The 22,363-nt window shown below is 40.4% G+C and overlaps 1 protein-coding gene across 1 annotated transcript in view; it reads left to right on the top strand.

Moving 5' to 3' along the window:
* Positions 1-22,363, top strand: part of AGPS (alkylglycerone phosphate synthase) — a 146,307-nt gene that overhangs the window by 34,472 nt on the left and 89,472 nt on the right. The window contains exons 4-5 of the mRNA XM_014525000.2: positions 14,749-14,838; positions 16,386-16,476. Of these exons, the coding sequence (XP_014380486.1) occupies positions 14,749-14,838; positions 16,386-16,476 (181 nt within the window). The remainder of the gene's footprint in view (positions 1-14,748; positions 14,839-16,385; positions 16,477-22,363) is intronic.

Here is a 22,363-nt window from a genome sequence, read left to right as displayed (position 1 = left end):
AGATGAGCCATCCATGGCTCTGTCCCATGCCCTACCCAGGGTGACCAGCACCTGCCCCTATTCCATGCCTTCTCTCACTGTGGGGGACTCAATTTGCTCCTCACACCACTCCTCCCCTTCTCTTTCCCCCCCCACCCAACATACCAGCAGGACACTGCTCTCCAAGCTGCCGTGCTGCATTCCTGACTGCATGCATGCTGTGACTGTGTACTTGTAGATGGCATTTATCAGTGACATTATTGGCCAAAAAAACCTGACTGCTGATAATATTAATTTTCCTGTTACTGGTGCTGATCTGATGTAACTGATATATTGGTGTACCTCTAATTAATATAATGATTAAAACATGTAGATTTACAACAAAATAGTCGTTATAATAGATCTGGTACATTATAGCTATATACACTTACTTTATAGTTGCAAGTTTTAATCATTAACAATCCTTAGCATGTTAAAAAATGGAGGTGGATATAGTGCTTATTTCCTAGCTAACTAACTACCAAGCAGCTGCATTAAGGTAGCAATTCCTATGTATGTAAGTTCTCAGAATAGCTCTCTAAAACAACTTTATCAAATTTATCAAAGCATGTTTCACACTTGCAATTAAATGGTGTATTTGAATGGTAGTATTAACTGTAGTTGATTAATTGAAAAACTGAATCAGTTATTTCAGATTAAGCCAGCAAAATTTTCAGGTACACGTACGAAGTGCAGATGAACTTTGTATTTCCTACATATCAAACTTACTTTACTCTGTAATAATAGTGGAGCAGATGTACAATGCTCAGCCCTACCCTGAAGTTGAGTAACTTTTACTTCTTAGTAAAGTTAACATGGAAAAATGTGTAGTTACTGTGCTACGTGGAAAGTTACTAATCAAAATTTGTCAAGTCTCCCTCACCTATGCCCCCCTCCCCCTGGTAGTTTCATCCTGGGTTTCATTTGCTCAGTGAAAAATGGCTCTCCCCACCACTTAATGGGCAAGCCCTGTAATAATGCCTCCTGCGGGCCACAAGTTTGGGAGAATTAGCCCCACAGTGAATCTCCTTCAAAACATTTTGGTTTAGGTGATTGGATAAGCATTGGTTAGGCATGATTCGGGAGTAGAAGCATTGGGGGCACTTACACACACGCAGCGAGTCTGCTCTGGCACACTGGAAATCGAGTGCGTAAATTGATGTGCATCAGTGGTGCAGCGTGCATCTTGTGCAGAGAAAATGGCGGTGATATGCTTTGAACTAAAACACGTTCTATGTGCTTTAGTTCCAAGCACACTGCTGCCATTTTCTCAGCGCTGACATGCGTCACACCACTAATACACCTGTTTCTGATGCGGTGCCAGGTGCATTTAATTAGCACAACTCTCTAAGTCTGGCGCTGCTTCGGAACCACATGTAAAAACGCCTTGTCCAAGGTTGGGGATTTTGACTTATGCTGATGCTTCGGGGGGGGCCTGATTTTAAATAATAGATTTTTATCAATTTTCCCCATTGTGTATATTTTTTGTTGTTAAAAAAAGAAAGGTGCGTTTTCATTGGTTGGTATAAGAATTAAAATGTTGCTTTACAATGGTAAAGTTTTAACAGATTTGGTATATACATTTCTTAGGTATGCAAACTAGATATATTTTTAAATATATAGTTTAACATTTGGATTCTTAAAAATACATTTTAGTATGTTGCAAAAATGGTGAAATGTATATTTCTTATTCACTAGATGATTAACTTTGCTCATATTGGTATCAAGCTGCAATAATGTGGCAACTGGAATTTAATTAAATGCACAAAACCAGCACTTCAAATTTATTAAATAAAACTTTAATGTTTTTAAATCAAAACATTCACATCTACAACTAACTAATTTAAGCACTAGTATTAATTGTTATAGTTTTGGAAATATGAACTGTGGTTAGTGAATTAAACCAATTATTTCAAGTCATTCTGGGGAAAATTTTCTAAAATGCCTAGGTAAAAGTCATTTGAGTTTAAGTTCCTAGTTGTCCATTTCTCTTTAAAATGAGTCTTTTTTTTTTTTTACCTAAGCCATTTGGAAAATTTTTACCCCCTTTCAAGTGTTTAGGACTCTCAAATCTGATCCACCTCCCACTTCTTTATTTATAGACTGGAAGAGAAAAACGGGTTTTCCTGCCTTTTCAACTCCCAGTTGATTTTTTTTGCTTTGAATTAATCAGTCTGCATGGAAAAAAAAAATTTTTTTTTGCATTTGCAGAAGAGGTTACTTCTGGTAAAAGCTAGTGTAACACTTCAACAAACTCTGAGGCCAGGTGCTTTCCTAGCGACTTTCACCAGTTCAGTGGTGTTACTTTCTTTAAAACATCCTCAGCAAACGTGTACTGCTTTGATGGTTCACCTCTAGCCCTGAAACTTATTATGTTTGACATGATTAATGTGTGATAAGTAGATGCCTATGTCATAGAAACATTTTCCTCTTGGATGGTTAAGCCTGGTACTTTTGTGTTAAGAATATTGGCAAGAAAATGAGGTGGAGTAAGTGCTTGATGCATCCTTCTTTACTGTATGCAATTTAACTTTGCCATTGAGTATTCCTTGCTTTAATGTTACTTGGGAGTTCTTTATAAATTTCGATAGCATCTGCAATACAGCAACAATCTTTCAGTAGTTTGTCCAAGGCTATGGAAATAGGTTTTCATGTATTCAGCATATCTTCTAATCTTTTTAGTCCCATGTTGACTACTCTAGCTGATATTTCCATCAATTTTGTCATGATTTTCTTCACAGATGGTCATCAGAAAGGCCAGTTCTTAATAAAAAGCTCAAAGCAGTCAACCACTGAATTCTATCATACCGAGAATTGGCTTGGATCCCCCAGCTCTCTTCAGTAAAACTGAAGCAAACTGCTTGTTATGGAAGTATCTTGCAATTTCAACAACATTTTCCTTTATTTCTGGAGTATTTAAATTTTTGGGTAAAAGATGTGTCAAATGAGAACTGCACCCATATGTTATAAGTTTCAGGTTTGCTTCATTATCTTCTAAGTTTCTGTTAATCTTGGCTACATTTGCAGTATTATCTGGGACAAAACTACGCTTGTGACACTTGACTATTTACAGTTTGTTGTAGCTTTTACATCTACTTCTAAATATTCTGCGGTTTGGGCATTTCCTGATGTATCAGTTGTTTCTGGGATGAACAATCTCATCTTCTGTTGTCACACAAGCACATATTAATGGATTGTTGTGTACGTTGCTCCATCCTTCAAGACTTTGATTAACCCTTTTACTTTGTGTTTTTTTTACACGCTGTTCAGTTTCCTCCTTATGCACTATATGCAGAAGCCTTCCAGCAATAGATTTTGCTGGGTGGATGGTAAACTGGTTGTACTGATTGAACCATGCCAGTGCAAAGTTTGTTCTGAACAAGACAAAAGGAGAACTTGCTGCATACATGCACTGCTGCATAAATGAACCAGCTGGACTTTGCTGTTTCCGGTTTATGAGCTCATCCATCATTTTACTTGATGATAATGAAAAAAGTCTCTCTTTTAGATTCACTGTCTGCGCTTGTTTAGTTGCGGTCCTGCTGGTAGTACCAGTAGATGATTCTGAAGTTGCAGATGATGGATATTCATAATTTGTTGCATCTAAATTGGACCCTGTAACAAAATGGTTAAACAGTGCATTACTTAAACTAATGTTATAAACGAAAGATCCTTCCTACAGCAGATGTTTTAACCAGTGTTTAAATGATGCAATTTTTCCAAACCCAGTTCTATAGGGGAAAATATTTAATAAATCATAAAGGTTATCTTCTATTTAAACCCTTTAATTTTATCAGTATAAAACAGCTTGGGGGGGGGAAAAATAATCAGAGTTTATGAATTTCAAAATAAACTTTATTTTGCACAGGATAGCTTTAACTAGGGCATGTATACTTGCTTACACTGAACAGTAAAGCTTGTTTCAGAAGTTTGGGGTAATATTAAAAATGTATAATTAACAAATACTCGCACAAAGTAACATATCCACTAGATTATGAACACAAACATTTCCAAATGTTGAAATCAAGACTAGATTGATTGAAAGAAAGAAAAGCTTTCTTTTCTTTTTTTAGTCTAGGCTCCACAGAACACTGTGTTCCTCTTTCTACGCTGTCTTGAGCCCAACATTGGTCATTTGTGCACACTGCTCCTTACTGTGCTTCCTCTCCCTCCTTCACACAAGAAATCAGCAATAAACCAAGACTCCTTTTTCCTGTGATTATAACCAGTGCATTCTTTATTCTCCCACCTCCTCCCGCCCCCCCTGAAAAACAAACAAACAAAAAGCTCCTCCTCCCCAACAATCCATGACTTGTGTGCTATTGCAACCCCTTGGCCTCTGCTGTAGTACTTTAGTTTAGAGACACTAATAGAGCACTTATACAAAAATGTAAACATTAACTTCATGTGTAATGGGACCAGTAAAGTCCATTTAACTGAAAAACCCCAAACCATTTCGAAGCAGGGAGTTGGTAGTTACTGAGCTGGGGAGCGAGCCTCCATTAGAGGCAGAATCATAAATATTCATAATTCGAGAGCTGAGCTAATCAGCTCTGGTACAGAATAAAACAAGAGTTTTATACCATCCAAGTGGGCTAAGTCAGTAATTCTGATCGAGGAGTACATGTGATGGTGTCTGCTGGAGTCAAAGAGCAGGTTCTGGTAATAACTTTGATCCTTTTGCATTCAGTAGTGTAGACCCTGCATCCCTTGCAGGGTCAAGCCCCTAAACCATGAAACAATCTTGCCATATCTTTAAAGCTTGATCTCAAAAGTTAAATGCGTCCCCTTCCCCCGCCCCCATCCTCCCCACTCCCCCCCTTCTTACAGAAGAAAATCAGCCTTCAACTCTGGAGTTGTTAGTAGTGCCTCCTTGACTTACTTAACACATTTTATTTAAGTTATTTAATAAGTTACACATTTAGTATAATCTAAGCTATGTTGTATTAAATTCAAATGTCATTTAAGCTTTTTTATATTTAAAAAGAGAAAATATAATTTAAAAATCAGAACGATCAATTTACATAAAATCTTTCTTAAATAATTTTTTATCTGTTCTTAATCCACTTGAGTTCTAGCTAGAGTTTTCTTGCTCCTCTGCTCAGAGTGAGACCACTCATCAGATTTGGCTAGAACTGTGAGAGAGGTTTTCCCTTGCTCTGTAGCAAAGGGAATAGTCTTCCTGGATCTTTTGAGTGTATTTCAACAGACTACTTCTTGTCCTGCCAGTGCCCTGGTCCCTGTGCTTTCTGTGGCAAGCTAAGATCCTCTTGATGGGTTTTTGGGGGGTTGTTCCTTATAGTTGTGAATAAGGGTTACTTGTAGTTCTAAGAACAGATTAGATGATCACTTGTCTGGGGTGGCTTAAGTAGGGATGATTTTGCATTGAGCAAGAGGTTGGACTAGATGATCCCCAGAAGTCTCTTCTAGCTACTTCTCTATAATTAATGCACATCTTGGTGCTAAATGAAAGCAACTGGAACCTAAGTTCCCACTTACCTAAGTCTCTCGAAAAAGAGGTAGGACTTTTTAAAATTAGTAGATCTGTTTTCCTCTATTGTTTCTTTTATTCATACTGAATTTCCATGATACAGGACTCAGCTTATTTTTATTTAAGTGTTTTTAAGAGATCAGAGAAAATATTCATGACTAAAGTTGACCGTCCAGGGTCCATTTAAAAAAATTGCTAGTTTCTTTCTTTCTCTTTCTTTTCTTTTTTTTATATAGTGGTTGGGAAGTGGGGAGGGTTCTCAAAGATTTGGTCCTCAAAGCCCTATCATCTGGCCAGCGGTGCTGCTTGTGAGCCTGTCTGATGTGGGATGCATAGGGGTGCAGGGGCTGGAACTAGGACAAGCTCCACAAAAAGTATTTAGAGCCTGTCATGGGCACATGGTGTATGAGGTGTGGGCTGTTCCCAGTTGGGTCCATTGACTGGCCCTGTGTATCGGATCCAGCATGCAGAGCAAGTCTGGTGCAGTTGCCACATGTAGCATGTGCCCCAGACCAGCTGTGTGCTGCACGAGGCTGCAGCTCGAGCGTGCTGCCCCTGGAGCTAGTCCAGCTCTATGCACACAGTTGCAGGGTCAGTCTGGCACACTGCATGTTGTTGGCAGGTGTTGACTGAGCCAGAGGCTAAGGCCTAACTAGGACATCTAGAAAGGATTAACTGCTAGAACTTTCTGGAAATTTTGAAGATCTGGGAGGATTAGGATGTACCCAACAGAGCTTAGTGAGCAGAAAGGAAGTTGTGCTTGGTACCAAACAATTTTTAAATGAAAGAACACAGCTTGGTGCAGAACATTTGGGACACTATGATCTGCTTATTTAAAATGAAAGTCTGTTTAAACAGTATAGGAATGTGCATTTAGGGACTTATATGATTGAATCATCTTGTGAATAAAGTAAAATGTATAAAATACCTGGGTTGGGAGGGGGGTGCTACTTTGGATCATATATCCCTACATTACTTCCTACTGCCAGCAGTCTGATTCTCTACCGGACCGTGGTTAAAGGGGATTCAGGTACCAAAACCACAGCTAATGCTTTGTGCATTCAGATTTGCACACAAAAGGTTGCTCTAGCTGCAACAGTAGGCAGAGGACCCATTGGGATGTAGACTTGATGTATGCAGCAGCCATACAGTACACATTTCAGTTTGAGATTACTGTTGCTGTTTTGTACATATAATCAGTGTACAGCCTGCTTTGATTACCAAAGTGAGTAAAATATTAACCCTTTCAAAGCAGTTTCAAATCATTGCTTAATGTTGCCTCTGATTTTAAGTTTTTGAACCATGGTTTTCTTTTTCTTTCTCTTTTCCCCTTTAAATCTCACAAGTTTAAATCGGGGCAGTTCATTAGGGTTTCATAATGTTTCCTGTTGCTGATGCAGAGTGAGACTCCATGACCTAAAAGATCTTGGCATGTGTCAGAATAGTAGGCAAGTATTTAGTTAACTTTAACTGAATTAGGACTTAGTCTATAAATCCAGACAGCAACAGTAGAATAACACCTAGAGATTTTATTCTACTAGTTTAAAGTAAGAAAGAGCAGTTATCAGAGTGAAGTGTAAACTCAAATTTTTAATGCTACTTCATTAAATTATGTAAGAATATTTTGTAATTTTAGCTGAACCAAGTAGGCAGACTGGAAGCAAAATTTATTTTTGTTTCTCTTTTTAAAAGAGAAAAATATGTATACTTGTCATCCTCCTGTTAAAATCTCTATGTTTCTAATAAAGAACTAGGAATTCACATTCGGCTGCAATAGTGGTATACTGCCACCTTGTGGTTATGTTTTGCAATTATGAGGCACCATTTTTCGCTTAACATTTCAGGGCATAAAGCAGCACTTTTATGCTATAATGTGATCATCTTCCAGTTTCACTATCATTGTAGATCAGGCTTTTATGTGGTGGTGTGAGTAAAGAACAGAACCTGGTTGGTGACTCAACTTCACATAATATACAAGAATAACATTATCCAAAACCTTTCAAAAATGAATAAATCAAATTTACTTTTTGTATAGTACCTTAACAGTGAAATATTTAGATTGGCTTAATGCCATATTTATTATGCATTAACACTTAGTATGGGTACTTGTTTTCTTTTAGGCTTTGTATAAAAGCAATTTCTAAAAGCAAACTTTCCTTTCAGAATACCACGTAAATAATACCCTTGTTTAAAATGGCGAGGAAACCTTTGAGTGGTATCTGGTACTCGCACTAAAATGTCTTTGTTTACATGTGTAATACCAATGTGAAGACCATTAATCTATTATGTAGTTGAGGTCTTTTCAAAGATAAAGCTTTTAAGAATTGAACATGCATACAGTGTAGATATGATGTACTTCAGTGATTTGTCTTATTTTGCATCCTTCAGATTGTAAAGACCCCCACAGGTGGTTTCAGTGAGGTCATGAGTATAATGGTTCTACATAACTCTTGGAGCATGGGAAGAAAGGAACTTTTATCAAAGATCTGCTGATTCAGATATTATGTCAAACAACTAACATAAGTATTCAGTTTGATTATTTCAGCCGTTACTTTTTTTTTTTTTTTCAGTCCAGAGCTTAAAACTTGGTTTTGTGATGCCTTGATACTGTGGCTTCTGCATATTTTAACCAATCCTTGTGATATCATAACAAATGAATACTTATTAAACAGATAATCCCTGGTCAAGATCAACTTTTAAAATACCTTTTAAGTCTCAAATTTGAGTTTCCCAAACTATTTCATTATTTTATAATTATATGTTAATAGTGTTTAAGTTATCTGACTGGATTAGTGGCTCAGGGCTGGCTTGTGGGCTGAATTCAGTGGTGGGGTTGGTACATGAGTGCAATCTGGCCAGAACAAGTCCCGCCTTCTTCCCCCAACCGCCACCACTAGAGGTCCAGAAATTTGGCAGCAGGGGAGTGGTGGCAGCATGAATTGTCATAGCCCTGGGAACTCAAGTGAAAGATGGGTTGAAATTTTATTTTAAAGCATGGGTTTATTCGACTACATTTTAATTTTACAAAACTTTCAGAATGGGAGCTTAATTTCCAGAACTGAGATGTTTGAAAATCAGGAGCTGCAAGATTTTAAGGTGACACCTCTCACATAACCTTTTAATTCTGTCACTTCTTAGCACGTGGAAGGGGTTCCCAGGGCAACCCAGCATGCTCCTCAGTCTCTCCTGTGTATTAGCAAACAAATCTGCATCAGTGGTACTTCAGAAAAGACCGTGACTATCTGAAAGATTGCATTCATAGGAACGTTGATTTGGATTTGTGGTGTGCAGGGAGAAAATAAGGCTTTTGATTTAGGGAGAAGTAAAATACTTCTGTCCCTATTAAGACAAAGAACTACGTTGCATGGGAAATGCCAACTCTGCCTTGCCTACTCCTACTTTTCTGAATTTGAGTTTCAGACTTTTAACTTGTGTTTTGGTAGAGCCCCAGGAACATGAGACATGTAGCTAACTTCACTTTAATTTTGTATCAATTTCCTTTGTTGGTGAAAGTTGCACTACCAAGGGGTCACCATTGCAGAGAAAGGGTTAAGTGCCATGTGCCTATGGCAGGGGTAGCCAATGTTTTTGACCCGAGTGCTGGAAAAACCGAAGTGTCTACCTTGTAAGGTGCCAGACTGCCAGCCTGCCAGAAAAACAAAACCAGGGTGGGGAGTACATGGCAGGACACTGCCTATTAATATAGGTAATAATCATAAATGTTGCTTTTTTTTAATACAGTAAATACCAGGTTTTAAAAACATTCTAAACCTGGTGACAATAAATAAAACTTCATATGCTACCTTTGTTATGTGATTTTTATTTTATTTTTTTTACTTAAGCATGTTGTGATGAGAGAGGAAGGAGAAAAGAGGGTGTGTCCCTTGCCCCCCACATCTCCCATCACTACTGACTGTGGCTCAGGCCTGCTGGTCTAGGGCAGCGGCACCCCAGCAGCAGCCACCAGGGCTGAGGCACTGAGGACTCCCCGGTGGTCCAGGACTTGGGGGAGCCTGGGCCCAAGGCTGGGACAGATGGATGCCCTGTACCACCTGGGTGGGGGTGGAGGGTACCGAGCACCAGGGCTGGGTGGTGCAGGGAGAGGCACTGCAGATTGGCCAGTCCTCTGGCTGGCACCTTCCCAAGGGCCGAGTGGGGGCCAGGCTGGAAGTATGGGCTGTTTTGGGACTCTGTAGACTTAGGCTGTGCTGGGTAGGTGGGGGTGCCCAGCGGCATCCAAGGTAGGGCCTAGCCTGCGCAGTTCTGTGGGGATGGGCCACAGCTTCCCTGCCTGCAAGGGGCACTGCCTGATTGAGGCAGGCTGCTGGGTTTAGGGGGGGCTTCCAGCTCCTTGATGCGGGGGCCCAGCCACAGGAGCCCTCTGTGCCCCGGTAGCAGCCGCCACGGGCAGCGATTGGGCCCCAGCCTCTCCCACTCACAGCTTCTCTCTGGGGATTGGGCCGGGCTGGGGGGCACAGCCTGGGTACAGGGGGGAGGGATCAGCAGAACACGGACAGCGGTCCTGCCTATGTTGTCTTGACTTTGCTCCCAGTGCCTGCTGCAGCAATGGGACCTGTGGCTGCTCCGATCCAGAGCAGGAACTTAAAAATACTTTTTTTTTTTTTTTTTTAAACAATTTCCTCGCAAACCTCCTGGAGTGCTGAGGAAAATGTATCCACGTGCCATTAACTGGCACATGTGCCAGGTGTTGCCTATCCCTGGCCTATAGCATACAGAACTTTCTGTCCTCAGTTCCCCTTGCTTAGTAATACGCATCATCTGCAAGTCCATTAACAGGGGTAACAGGGAATTATGAGTGTAGGGGACACCTCCCACTTGCTGCTGCTATCCAAAGGTTCAGTTGCAATCTAAATGAATTGCAATAAGCATGCCAGTGACCCTCATCTGCTACTTCCTAGACACCCCATTCCCTGTCTAATCCTTATCACTATTTCCCCACACCCCCATTTCTCTATACCAAGTCACCAAAATTGTCTTCTAAATGTTTTGTGTAAGATGGTAGAGCAAAATACTCAAGCTGTTATAGAAGTTGTATAAACTACAACTTTAACAAGCAACTTGGTCAAGCAGTCAGCAGTAGGCTTCAAGTCTGAGTCCTAGGCCTGTTCACTGTTCCTTAGAAGTCCTTTCATAACATTTGATAAAGTGAGCTGTTGCTTAACAAAGCTTACATATCTGTGAATTAGTCTATGGTACAACCATACCCTACCTTCTCTTTAAATATAAGACAGTCTGCCTTAAGACTCCGTGGAGTTCAGCATGCAAACCTCAGGGGGATGTCTGTCTTAAATCTGTTTTTTAGCAATTAGCCCTATGTGATACAAACCTATAGTAGAACCCAGTAAAAAAACCAGCCATCTACATAGAATCATAAAAAATTAGGGTTGGAAGGGACATCAGGAGGTCACGTTGTCCAACCCCCTGCTCAAAACAGGACCAACCCCAACTAAATCATTCTAGCCAGGGCTTTTGTTGAGCTGGACCTTAAAACCTCCAAGGATGGAGATTCCACCCTGGCTCTAGGTAACCTCTTGAGACCACTGGTCCTTGTTCTGTCATCTGACCTAAGAACAGTCTAGTTCCATTGTCTTTGAAATCCCCCTTCAGGTAGTTGAAGGCTGCTATTAAATTCCCCCTTAAATCTTCTCTTCTGCAGATTAAATAAACCCAGTTCCCTCAGACACTCCCAAGTCATCTGCCCCAGCCCCCTCACCATTTTTGTTGCTGCTCCGCTGGACTCTCTCCAACTTGTCCACATCCTTTCTGTAGTGTGGGACCCAAAACTGGACACAGTACTCCAGATGTGGCCTCACCAGTTCTAAATTGAGAGGAATAATCACTTCCCTCAATCTGCTAGTAGTACTACTAATGCAGCCCAAAATACTGTTAGATTTCTTGGCAACAAGGGCACGCTGCTGGCCTATATCCAGCCTACTGTCCACTGTAATCCCCACGTCCTTTTCTGAAGAGCTGCTGCTTAGCCAGTTGGTCCCAAGCCTGTAGCAGTGCATGAGGTTGTTCCATCCTAAATGCAGGACTTTGCACTTGTCCTTGTTGAACCTCATGAGATTTCTTTTGGCCCAATCCTTCAATTTGTCCAGGTCACTGAATCCTAGCCCTACCTTCCGCATAGTATAGGTATGCCTCCAGCTTATCTGCTACTCCATCCAGCTTAGTGTCATCTGCAAACTTGTTGAGGGTGCAATTCATCTCATCTTCTAGATTGTTAATGAAGAAATTGAACAAAACTGGCCCCAGGACTGACCCCTGGGGTGCTCCACTTGATATTGGCTACCAGCTAGAAATCTAGCCATTGATCGCTACCTGTTGAGCATGATGATCCAGCCAGCCTTTTATCTACCTTACAGTCCATTCATCCAACCCATCCAACCCCTTCCTTATCTTGCTTGCAAGAGTGCTGTGGAAACCGTATCAAGCCTTGCTAAAGTCAAGGTATATTGCAACCATTTCTCTCCCTGAAGCCACAATGCCAGTCAGTTTGTCAAAGAAGGCAATCAGATTGGTTAGGCATAACTTGCCCTTGGTGAATCCATGCTGACTGTTCCTAATCACCTTTTTCTTCTTCAAGTGCTTAGAAATGGATTCCTTTAGGAGCTGCTCCATAATTTTTCCAAGGACTAAAGTGAGGCTGACTAGTTTGTAGTTCCCTGGATCCTCCTCCTTCCCTTTCTTAAAGATGGGCGGGCACTATATTGGCCCTTCTCCAGCTGTGCATGTCTCTTCCAATGCTGCTGTCTCATTCTGTAGTGCTGACCCTTTCCTTGAACACTAAACAATCACTGTTTTTTCTCTCATGCGACTGTCACGTGACACGGTCTTTCAGAAGATAGTGTAGCTTGTTGAATGAGACTTGGAGATCTGAGCTTGCCAGAGACACCTGGACCCTTATATGACCTTGTGCAGCAAACTTACAAGTTGTTAATTTTTATGTACATTTTACAGGAGTCAAGAGGACTCAATCTTTAGATTCAGAGTCTTTAAACTAGCATATTTTAAGGCTACACAAATGCCTTAGATAGCCTCATCTCACCGACTGGCATTTGTTCAGTTCCATGACAAGGTTGCTTTTTGCTGGGATGATCATAAACATACCTTTTAGAGTGACAAGCCATCTGCCAGGCCAAGCCTGCACAGTGCCGTTTGGGTTACAAAAGACTGACTAACCCACACAGACAGTTAATTCTGGGGCCATAGCCAGGAGCCATGTGCCAAATAACTATAGAGGCATTCTGGTCATAAGTAAGTTTTTATGCATCCTTGTCCCAGGCCTGATTTTTTTTTTTTTTTTTTTTTTTTTTTAAGTTAGGAGCTATAGCTGCTTACAGATGTAAAACAAGAAAAAATGGTGCTTTATTTTAAAATCTGCATGCCCCCCACACCCAGCCCACCACATCCCAGAAGAGCCATCGTGTTAGCTGGACCTGGCTCACCCAGTGTCTGTATAGATTGTGTGCTTCAGTGGAGCTTTTTGGCATTTTCATCTAATATCTGATTGAATCAGCTTTTGGATAAAAGTGCCAAAAAGCCCTGCTGAAGCACCCAATCTATCCGCAGGCTGTAGAGCCAGGCCGAACTAATTCACTGCTGTTTTTTAAAAGCATGCCCTATTGAAGTGGGAGGAGTTCTGTATGAGGAAACTCAAAATCTTACAGGTATTGTTTGTGTTTTGAAGAAGATATATTGCAAGTTAGCCAGGTGTATCTAAAAATAAGGCTATTGCCATAATAAGTCAGGTTATTCTTACTGCTGTTATAGGAAGGCCCAGGCATAACCAGTCAACATCCTTTTGAAGCTGGTTTTGCATGCCACAGTTTATGAATGAGTAGTATTTTAGAGATTGGACGCTCGTCTCCATTCTTCTTGAGTTGTTAACTTTTTCTGGATTGACTGCAACTGTTAACTGTCTTAAAGCTTTGTGGCTGCAAGCTGACAGACCAATGGCCTGGGTCAGCAGTTGACTATCTGTGCTGCTTCAGTGAGGCAAAACAGCTAGCTAGCCGTAAAAGTTAAAATAAAAAGAACTTAAGGTTCATAACTGAGTTGAAGGTATGTAATTTGAGTAAGTAGAATTCCTAAGGTATCTCAATTAGTATGTTTAGTTATGGATACAAGTGAAATAATGGAACTCCTGGGGGTTTGGGGTGAATGAGAGAGAGAGAAAATAGCCTAAGAGTAAAAATACAATAATATCACTAAGAAGGAAAAATATTCTAACATTAATGTTTGGAAAAAGTTCATGTCAAAAGGAACTGTTCTAAAGGGTATTCCACAGTTATGGGTGTGGTATGCTAGTTCTTTGCTCCTATATTAGATTCTACACTAGATCTTAACATTAGAAGGTTAAAATTAGCATTTCATTCTTGTCACTTTAGGTGCTTCTAAAAGCAAAGTACAGGGTTTTTACTGTACATGTTCATGAATTAAGCAAACTAAATGTATTAAACCAGCGGTGTCAAGTATAGGGCCCACAGACCAGATCGATCCAGTGCATGGAGCTTTTCCCTCTGACCTGTGGGGCCCCTAGTTCACCAGGATATTTGCAGTAGTCCTTGCCCCCAGAAAGGAATTAAGGGGCATGTAGCCATCAGTAATGGGGGCAGTCAAGGATGGCATTGACACATCTGGCTTGTGGCATGGGGTAAGCTTGACACTCCTATGTTAATGGTGATTGGTGCCTCCTGAGTCTGGGGGACACCAGCAGATGCCATTGGCGGCGGCCCTGTCGGGGGGGCATGTGTCCCATTTCCCCCCGCCAATGCATTGGCTATGCCTACATTTATACCTTTTTATTCGGAATTCCCTGTTGCTGTATCACCTTTTGGGATTCCAGTACCTCAAGACTGTCATACCATAAATATAATCTTTATTTTCTTTTCCTTGCTTGAAAATTTTATAATACACATTATGGTTACAGATGGTTTTGTTTATAAAACTAGTTTCTGCATACTCAGTTCTCATACATGCTATAGAAGTGAACAGTATTAGTATACAGTATATTATACAAGTTTACAGTTGTATATTATAAAGGTAGGAAGCTTTCTGACAAATTCGTTTTGTAATGTGTATTATAATTTTAAAAAAATATTAAAGTGAAAGTTCATTTTAAACTTCTGCAAAATCTACAGCAATGTATATCAGTCAGTCATCTTTAACTTGGTCTTCTGACTTGTCTCATTTTAAATCTTTTTCTCTTTAAGGCAAGAACTTCTGAAGTGGAATGGATGGGGATATAATGACTCCAAGTTCATATTCAATAAGAAGGGACAAGTAGAATTCACAGGAAAAAGGTAATTTGACTTAGCCAGCCCCACTGAAATGAAAGTTTGATATGTGACTTCAGTTTTCAAAAAAAGTACTTTAAAGCTGTGCATTGTTTGACAACCTCTGAAAGATCTTTTTTTTTTTTTTTTGTTCATCCTATAGTGTAGACTGTTTATTTTTTAATTTTAACAATCTTTAGAATTGTGTAATTGAGTATTAATTAGTGTAGTAAGCAGATCACTCGCCTGGGGTCCTTATCAAGGCCAGGCAAGGTCTGTTTTCAGACTTTGCCTGTCAAATTAGGGTCTGATTCTGCTTCAGCACCATAGCCTCCTCTGTTCTCTCCCTTGTGCTCTGCTCCTGGAGCCCTTATCAGCTTTGTGGCTCCACCCTCATTACTCGTCATCAGTTGCTCATGGCTTCCAGCTTTTTTTAGCCAGGCAGGCTATTAACTGTTAACCACCTGCTGCTGGGTTTCGGCTTCCAGAAGGTTAAGCCCCTCCTTATGAGTGTGATTGGTAACAACCCTTCAGTGAAGGTTAATTCTTTGCAAGGACTATCAAGGATTATGCCTTAATAAAAACTAGTACTCTCCAAAGATCTCCTAAACAATGACTATTTGAAATTGACTTGATTTTGTAATCTCTAACCCTCCCCTAAGGTTTAGTCTGCGTACAGCACTTGAGTGTTTTTCAGTTTGAAATATCTCATAAACCATTGGCAAATCATTTTGCTGGTTAAGTTTCAGCTAATGAGCTCTGCATCAGTTACTCTGGCAAACTTCTGAGCTCTAGTGTGCACTGAAAGGTAAGTAGACAGTATCATTTTTGGCAGCAGTCCCAGATAGTCTGTACAGAGGCAGTGTAGAAATGGCTGAAGATAACCCTTTACCATTCCAGGGAAAAGTGATTCTCTTTCTTAGGTACAAGGAAAAGGTTTTGTACTTTTTTTTCCCTTGCCTTTTCTGTGTATGTCAAGTTTGAAGCAAATATGATCCCTTCCTTTTCCTCATGGTGGTTATCTAGCATCTCCAGCGAGTGGTTTTGTTGCATAGGTAGAGGTTGTTGCTGTTTCTTTATGCTTTAGAGGAGCAGCCACAAAGTTGTTTCTCTTCTAGCCACTAGAAGGAAGGACTGTATTCTATTCTCTTCTCTCTTCATTGAGTTTTCTCTAGTCTAGCTTTAACCTCTTATTTCTGTGACTTTATTCCTCTCTTTTCAGAATTGTATCTAGTTTGTCTATATTACTTTATTCAGTTATTTGTTAAAAGCATTGCTAAAAGAATTAAACATGCAAATATTCATTAAAACTGAGTCCTATACGTGTACTAATTGGAGTTGTCACTTGACAGTTTTTTTTTTTTTTTTTTTACAGAATTATGTAAATTATTTTAATGTGTAGCTGAGCTTTTTCACACCTTAAGCTTACATGCACTTTATCTCTTGATTCAGCCATTCTTTTCTTAGAAATATGTAAATAGTTAAATAACTAATTCCATCAAGAAAATTCATAACAATCTCCAGGGAATCGTATTAAAAAGAGCCAATATGAACATTGACTCTTTACGTTCTAGGTACAGATTAGGTGGTACAGTATTACCAATTTTGAAGGAATGGATGGAAAAAACATTTGGAGCAAGTCTGGAGCACAAAACTTTGCCTAGAGTAAGTAAAAAGCTGAAGAAGACAGTTCCTTCTAACATTCTTATACTGTTGGTGACACAACCATTCATCTGTTAGGCATGGCTCGTGTTGTTCTCAAGATGCCTTACTTGTTAAAACAAAACACTTATTCTAAAAAGTTGTATATGAATTGTGGTATACGATATATATTATTGGGTGACTTTTAAAAAGTGCTGAAAGTTGCAATACCTTAATGTCAATCTGTCTTATCCCCCACTCAAGTTATTGTGATTGTTGGGCTTTCTTTGTGTCTTTTGATAGGCTTTTCTAAAACTAACTGCTGAACAAAGCTGACAGAGGGGAGATTTTATGGTGCAACGGGATCTAATGTGCAATTCACACAGCCGTGCAGAGGTGTGGTTGTAGGATCACGCAGTAGATTGCTGGGTAGGAGAGAGTCTGATCCCTGGCTTTCCTTGCACTAACAAGAAGCAGGCTCCTGTAGCTGAAAGCCCCATGTATCCCTGTAGTGATCCTCTAGCCATGAGGGTTTCCCCGCACCACTGGGGCATGGGGATCGTCTAGGGCTCAGAGGTTTTGCATGGGGCGTGATGGACTCTTGTGTCTGGGAGTTAGCTGATGGGGCTCCCAGCTGCAGGGGAGACCCTGCTACACATGTAAATTGAAGTTTGAAGGCAACCAGCTATACAGTTAGTGCATGTTCTTGAGGTCCAAGTTTATCACTGGCTGGAGCTTTTTATCGCGTGATAGGTACTTAGCACATGTAGCTAGTCTCCAGATAATTGCGCAGTACCTGTACCATGTAGAGGGAACCGAACAGTTTACAACTAGAAACAAAAAGGAAGTAGCAATGCTAAAGGTTAAGCTGATTGTAAACATTTTATAGATCATAACAGTGTCTACTAAGCTTTCTTGTTATGTTGCACATGTATGTAATCTCTGCATTTACATAACTTTTCAATCTATCTTTTGGGCATTGGAGATTCTGAATGTCAAGGAAATAGGTAATAAATAAAATATTTCAGGTTTTAATGAAAGCAGCAAGCTTTTTTTTCTTCCTTCAACTGAATGTGAATAAGCTTTTTGTTTATGAATAAGGGTGTGTTGGGCTCCCTAATGCATGCCTTTAGATTTCTGCCCCAGGCAGCCTTGAAAACGAACCAAACCTGTTAACTGGTGGCAGGGGAGGAGTGCCTCCAGCTCTGAGACACTGCCAGTTTTATATCTGCTTCTTCAGCTGCAGATAGGCAAGGCAAATTTGAAGAGGCTTTTGGGCAGTTAATCCAACTTTTTTTTAAGGGTTTTCGTTTTCCATATACAATTCCCCCCCCCCTTCCCCCCCCCCGTCCATCATTGCAACCCACACAGTTCACAAATGTGCAAATGTTAAGATGAAAAGTGAGATCGTGCCTCTTGAGCTTCCCTGCAGATTGTTGATGGAATGGAAATCTGTCTCTCCTTTCAGATGCCCAAACCAGACAGTTTTCTGTAGACTGCTGCCTCAGACAGGAGCACTTCTGCCACAAGTTGCACAGGCAGGCTTTGTGTGGCACATGGCAGATTGGAGAAGAGAACCAAAACCAGGGAAGTAGATCAGGCAGGAAAAAGGGATTGGAGTTGCCTGGGGGACATGGTATGGAGCTTAATTTGTTGCATATATGCCAAAAAGGTTGGACCCCACTGCTCTAAGCTGTCCCTGAGAGAGCTCCAAGGAAGTAGCAGGCTAGTGGTCTCTTCCAATGCAGAGAAAGCATAGGGTAAGGCGAATATCAGAAGGACAGAAAAAAATTCTGTCTAGCTAATGAAACCTGTGCTTGCAGCCCTGATGGGCTAGGGAGCTGCTTCAGTCATTTTACTGCAACTGTTGCAGCATTAGGAACCAATCCTCACTGCTCTACATAACAGGAGAGCTTGGAAAGGGGGCCTTTAGGTCTAATTCCTTTCTCTGTTCTATAGCATGCGCCCCCAATCAGCCTCGTAATAGCTCAGATAGTGTCTGGTGACAGTCTCAGCTCGATCAGCTCATTCACAGTGCCACATGTACCCTAAGACCAGGGTTTGAATTATAGGGGAGCGTGGAGGGGAGCTTCTGATTTGGAGCCTTTGCCCCTCATTTGAAATAGGCTGACCCTGTATCATGTCCGTCTTTTAGAAACGAAACAAAAAAACCCATACCCCGAGACACAGGAAAATTGGAGCATACAGACAGCCATCCTAGATCCCCTTAGAAATGGCAACAGTAGAATCCATCTTTCTGTGGGGAAACAAAGTTTTTACTTGTACTGTTCCTAGTCTGTGAGCAGGGTGGATAAAAATCAACACTTTTAAGAAAAAATTAAAAACAGGTTGTTTTTTTTAAATTGAATTGTATTTGTTTTGGTTTAAATGATTTTAAAGATGGTTTTAATTTAAGATATGTTAGAACTCAAAGATATATCATCATGGAATAGGGATTAAAACATAATTATATACTATTCAAGACAATATATTCATGTAACCTTTTAAGAAAAGTTTTATAAATAGGTCACAGCTGGCCATGGACTATATTAGGGGCCGAATCTTATGGGGTTCCCAGAGGCTCCTCTATAGATTCTTAAAGATTATAGAAAACCACTCCACCCAATGGGACTCTGTGCTCAGTTTAGAAGATCCTATTAAGCATCTCTGTGATGATTAGTTTCAGTTCTCAAACTGTGGATTTGTCTCCAGAGAAAACATCCCTTAACAGCAGTATATGGAGATGAGAGATAACAGACCTGATTACCTACCCATCAGTCCTATTGTCACTCTGCAACTTTGTGTACACAATCAAGCCCTTACCTCTCTCTAAAAGTGTAAAGTTTCAAGAAGTTAAATGAATAGTGGATTGTTGCAGGGTGGAGTAGCCGTGGGCAAGGAGGAGTTTAGAGATAAATGCAAGGAGGGAGGGGCAGTAGAAACAAAAGAGAAACATTTTGAGCAGAATATTCCTGAAGTCTCGAGGGATAAGTTTGAGTATAGTCTTTCCATTGATTTGAGATCTAGTGAGGGAATGAATATGGTAGAAGGGAAAACCTGTCATGGCACCAAGCTTGCCAGGCTGTAAAAGAGAAGAGAAATCAAAGATGAGAAAAAATGTAGAAGAAAATGATGAAAGCCCCAAGCTAATAACATATGGCTGCAGCACTCATTCGATGTCCTCCTCATACAGTGTAGCAAAAACATCCCTCAAATATCCATGATTAATCTAGTGAATTAGAGGTACTTGTGAAGACATTGGGAGGCAAACTATCTGCTTTAATTAACTTTGGTAAATAAAATAACCAAATAATTTAGTTTTCTGATGTAGCTACAAAATTAATCTGAAAAAATCAAAATGAATCTCACTGCTTTAAATATATAGTGTGTACCTTCTAAGAATGAAACCTACCTCTACCTCCGAGTTGTGAATAACATGTAGTACAGTTATATCAAACAACAAGAATGCACTTTTTGTAGAAAACAGTGATTAAATTGAGGCTTCCTGAACAGTGATTTAAATCAAATCCACCCTGTCTGAGTATCAGAAAGCCAGAGTAGTTCTTAATCTTAGCTGATCTGTGAGGAAATCAATATTAAAGGTGGATATTTATGATCCACATTTAGTTGCCATCAACCAAGGGCAACTAATGTGACAACAAGTAGGCTTATAGATACCTAAACTTGCAGCTGCTTCATAAGTTCTGTTTTCAGAGTACAACACATGGTTTAGACCTAGTACCAAATGCTTGGGAAAGTGCTGAAGTGTTAATAGCATCTTGTCAAACAGAGAGAGATCCAAGTATCTATCCCTTTGTCCAGAGTGTGCCACAGACTAACTGCGCCCCACTTGCAAAAAAGTCTTTGAGTCGCATAGATCAGGGGTTGTCAACCGGGGGTACTTGAGAAGGCCCTAGTGGGGACAGCGCTGCCATGCACCATCCTGTGCTATCATGCAGGCACTGCCTGTGGAGGAAGTTTGCATGCAGCAGCTGCCACCGCTCTGCATCTGGCCACACGCTACCCTGTGTTCCATGTCCAGCTGCTGGGGGTACACTGATCAAAAAAGGTTGAAAACCCCTGATATAGACGATTAAATCACTGATTCAAGTTGGGCATTTCAAAAGATAAGCCTGTCTATACTGTTACCATCGCTGCTGGAAACTGAGGGTGATAAGATATTCAAAGGGGTCAAGGATTGTCTTTGGAGATCTGATCCAAACAAAAATGCCGTGCATCTACTGTGCTCAATTAAATAGGACCTCAAGGTTCAACTGACCTCAAGTTGGTCATGATGACAAACATCTGTCAGTCTCCCAGCAGTATATTTGCTTCTTTCTTGTATCGTAAGGCTTTAGTATTCTCTTTTGGCTGCATCCAAGCTCCCCAGCCACTGGCTCCGCATATGCGCTGTGCTGCACAGACACCAAGGCCGCAGCCTGCACCATGCCTTGCTGCCCTATTCGTTGGGGCAGGGGTAGGAAATGGAAATCAGAGAAGGGAGGGAAGGTCTGTAGGCCCTGGCTGCTGCTGTAGCTGGAGCAATGGGATGGTTAGCAGCTAAGTAGGGGCCTGGGGGCCACACAAAGAACCTTTCATGGGTTGCATCCAGGCCAGTAGTTAGACAGCCCTGTATGCAGGCTGTGGAGTGAAGTAAGAGTGGTAATTTTGCCTATCTTGAATTTGCCCATGAAAGAAATTGGCTGTATGCTGAATGCTGGGGCTGGATCTTTATACCTTCTCCAGAGTCCATGAGCTGGACAGCCAGTCATCTGCTGCCACCTTCAGTACACAAATGCTCATTCCTTTAATATACTAGTAACCATTGACAAAGGGTTATGTCTTTCTGTATTAACTCTATATAGTTCTCTGCAGACTCTTCTGTGGAAACTCCAATGTCATATATCTGTGGAGCACATTACAAGAAGAATAGGAAAATTTCTATCCATGCCTTACCTAAAAACATCCCTTCTTGAGTTATAACCTATGAGGGCAATAGGTCCAATCCACCCTACAATAGGCCGTTAATTGGGAGATCATTCGTTGGCACTCAGTTTGTTCTGTATTATTGTTATATTAAGTCTTAATACTTACTTGTCCCTACTGGTATAGAATAGTTAGAGAATTCTCAGGCTATGGAAGTCTCAGTTGGTGGTTTTTCAAAGATGGAGCCATACCTCTCCGGCCACTGACAGGTATGGTTTGCCTCCAAGGCTACTTAGAGCAGAGACTGAATGTCATGGATCTGTGAAAGACATTACTCCACAAATTGAAACTTGCAGGTAAGGCATGGATAACTTTCCTATTATAGTGGTAGCAACACGAAATTAAAAGGCTGAAAACCATTGTTTCCCTTTATTTGGTTTTTATTTAATTCACCTTTCACTGTTACACTTTGCATTTTTTGCACTGAGCCTAATTTCACAGTTAAAGTTAAGCAGGCACTAAATGTCTCTGATTCTCATGCTCACATCCTTTGTATTTGGGCTTCCTAGCTACTACCATATCAGAGCCTCATCACATTTATAGATACAGAACAAAGATGATTTAAAAAAATGAATGAATTACACGACTCCTTGGGTTTTGAGTCTTGCAAAAAAAAGACTACTCAAAATAACCTGAACTGAAACTTTCTGATTTCTTTTAACTTGAAATTTTAAAATAAAAGCAAGTGATGTAAACTTATACTTTCCTTTTTAATTTTTTAATCAAATAATCACTAATTCAAAAATACCTCAAACTGGAAAATAGTCCCTCTTTCTTCGTATCATTTGATACGTTCTTTTACTAGAATTGAATTGTGGAATGTTAGGATTAGAAACTTTGTTTATCGTTCTTAACTGAAATTTGATTATACTCTCATCATCATTCCAAGCTAGAGTCCATATGTAATCAGTGTAATTTTGCTTGG

Source organism: Alligator sinensis, unplaced genomic scaffold (assembly GCF_000455745.1).
Source record: "Alligator sinensis unplaced genomic scaffold, ASM45574v1 scaffold173_2, whole genome shotgun sequence".
Taxonomy (NCBI): Eukaryota; Metazoa; Chordata; order Crocodylia; family Alligatoridae; genus Alligator; species Alligator sinensis.
Note: the sequence above shows the minus strand (reverse complement) of the source record. Positions and strands in the feature narration are given on the sequence as shown.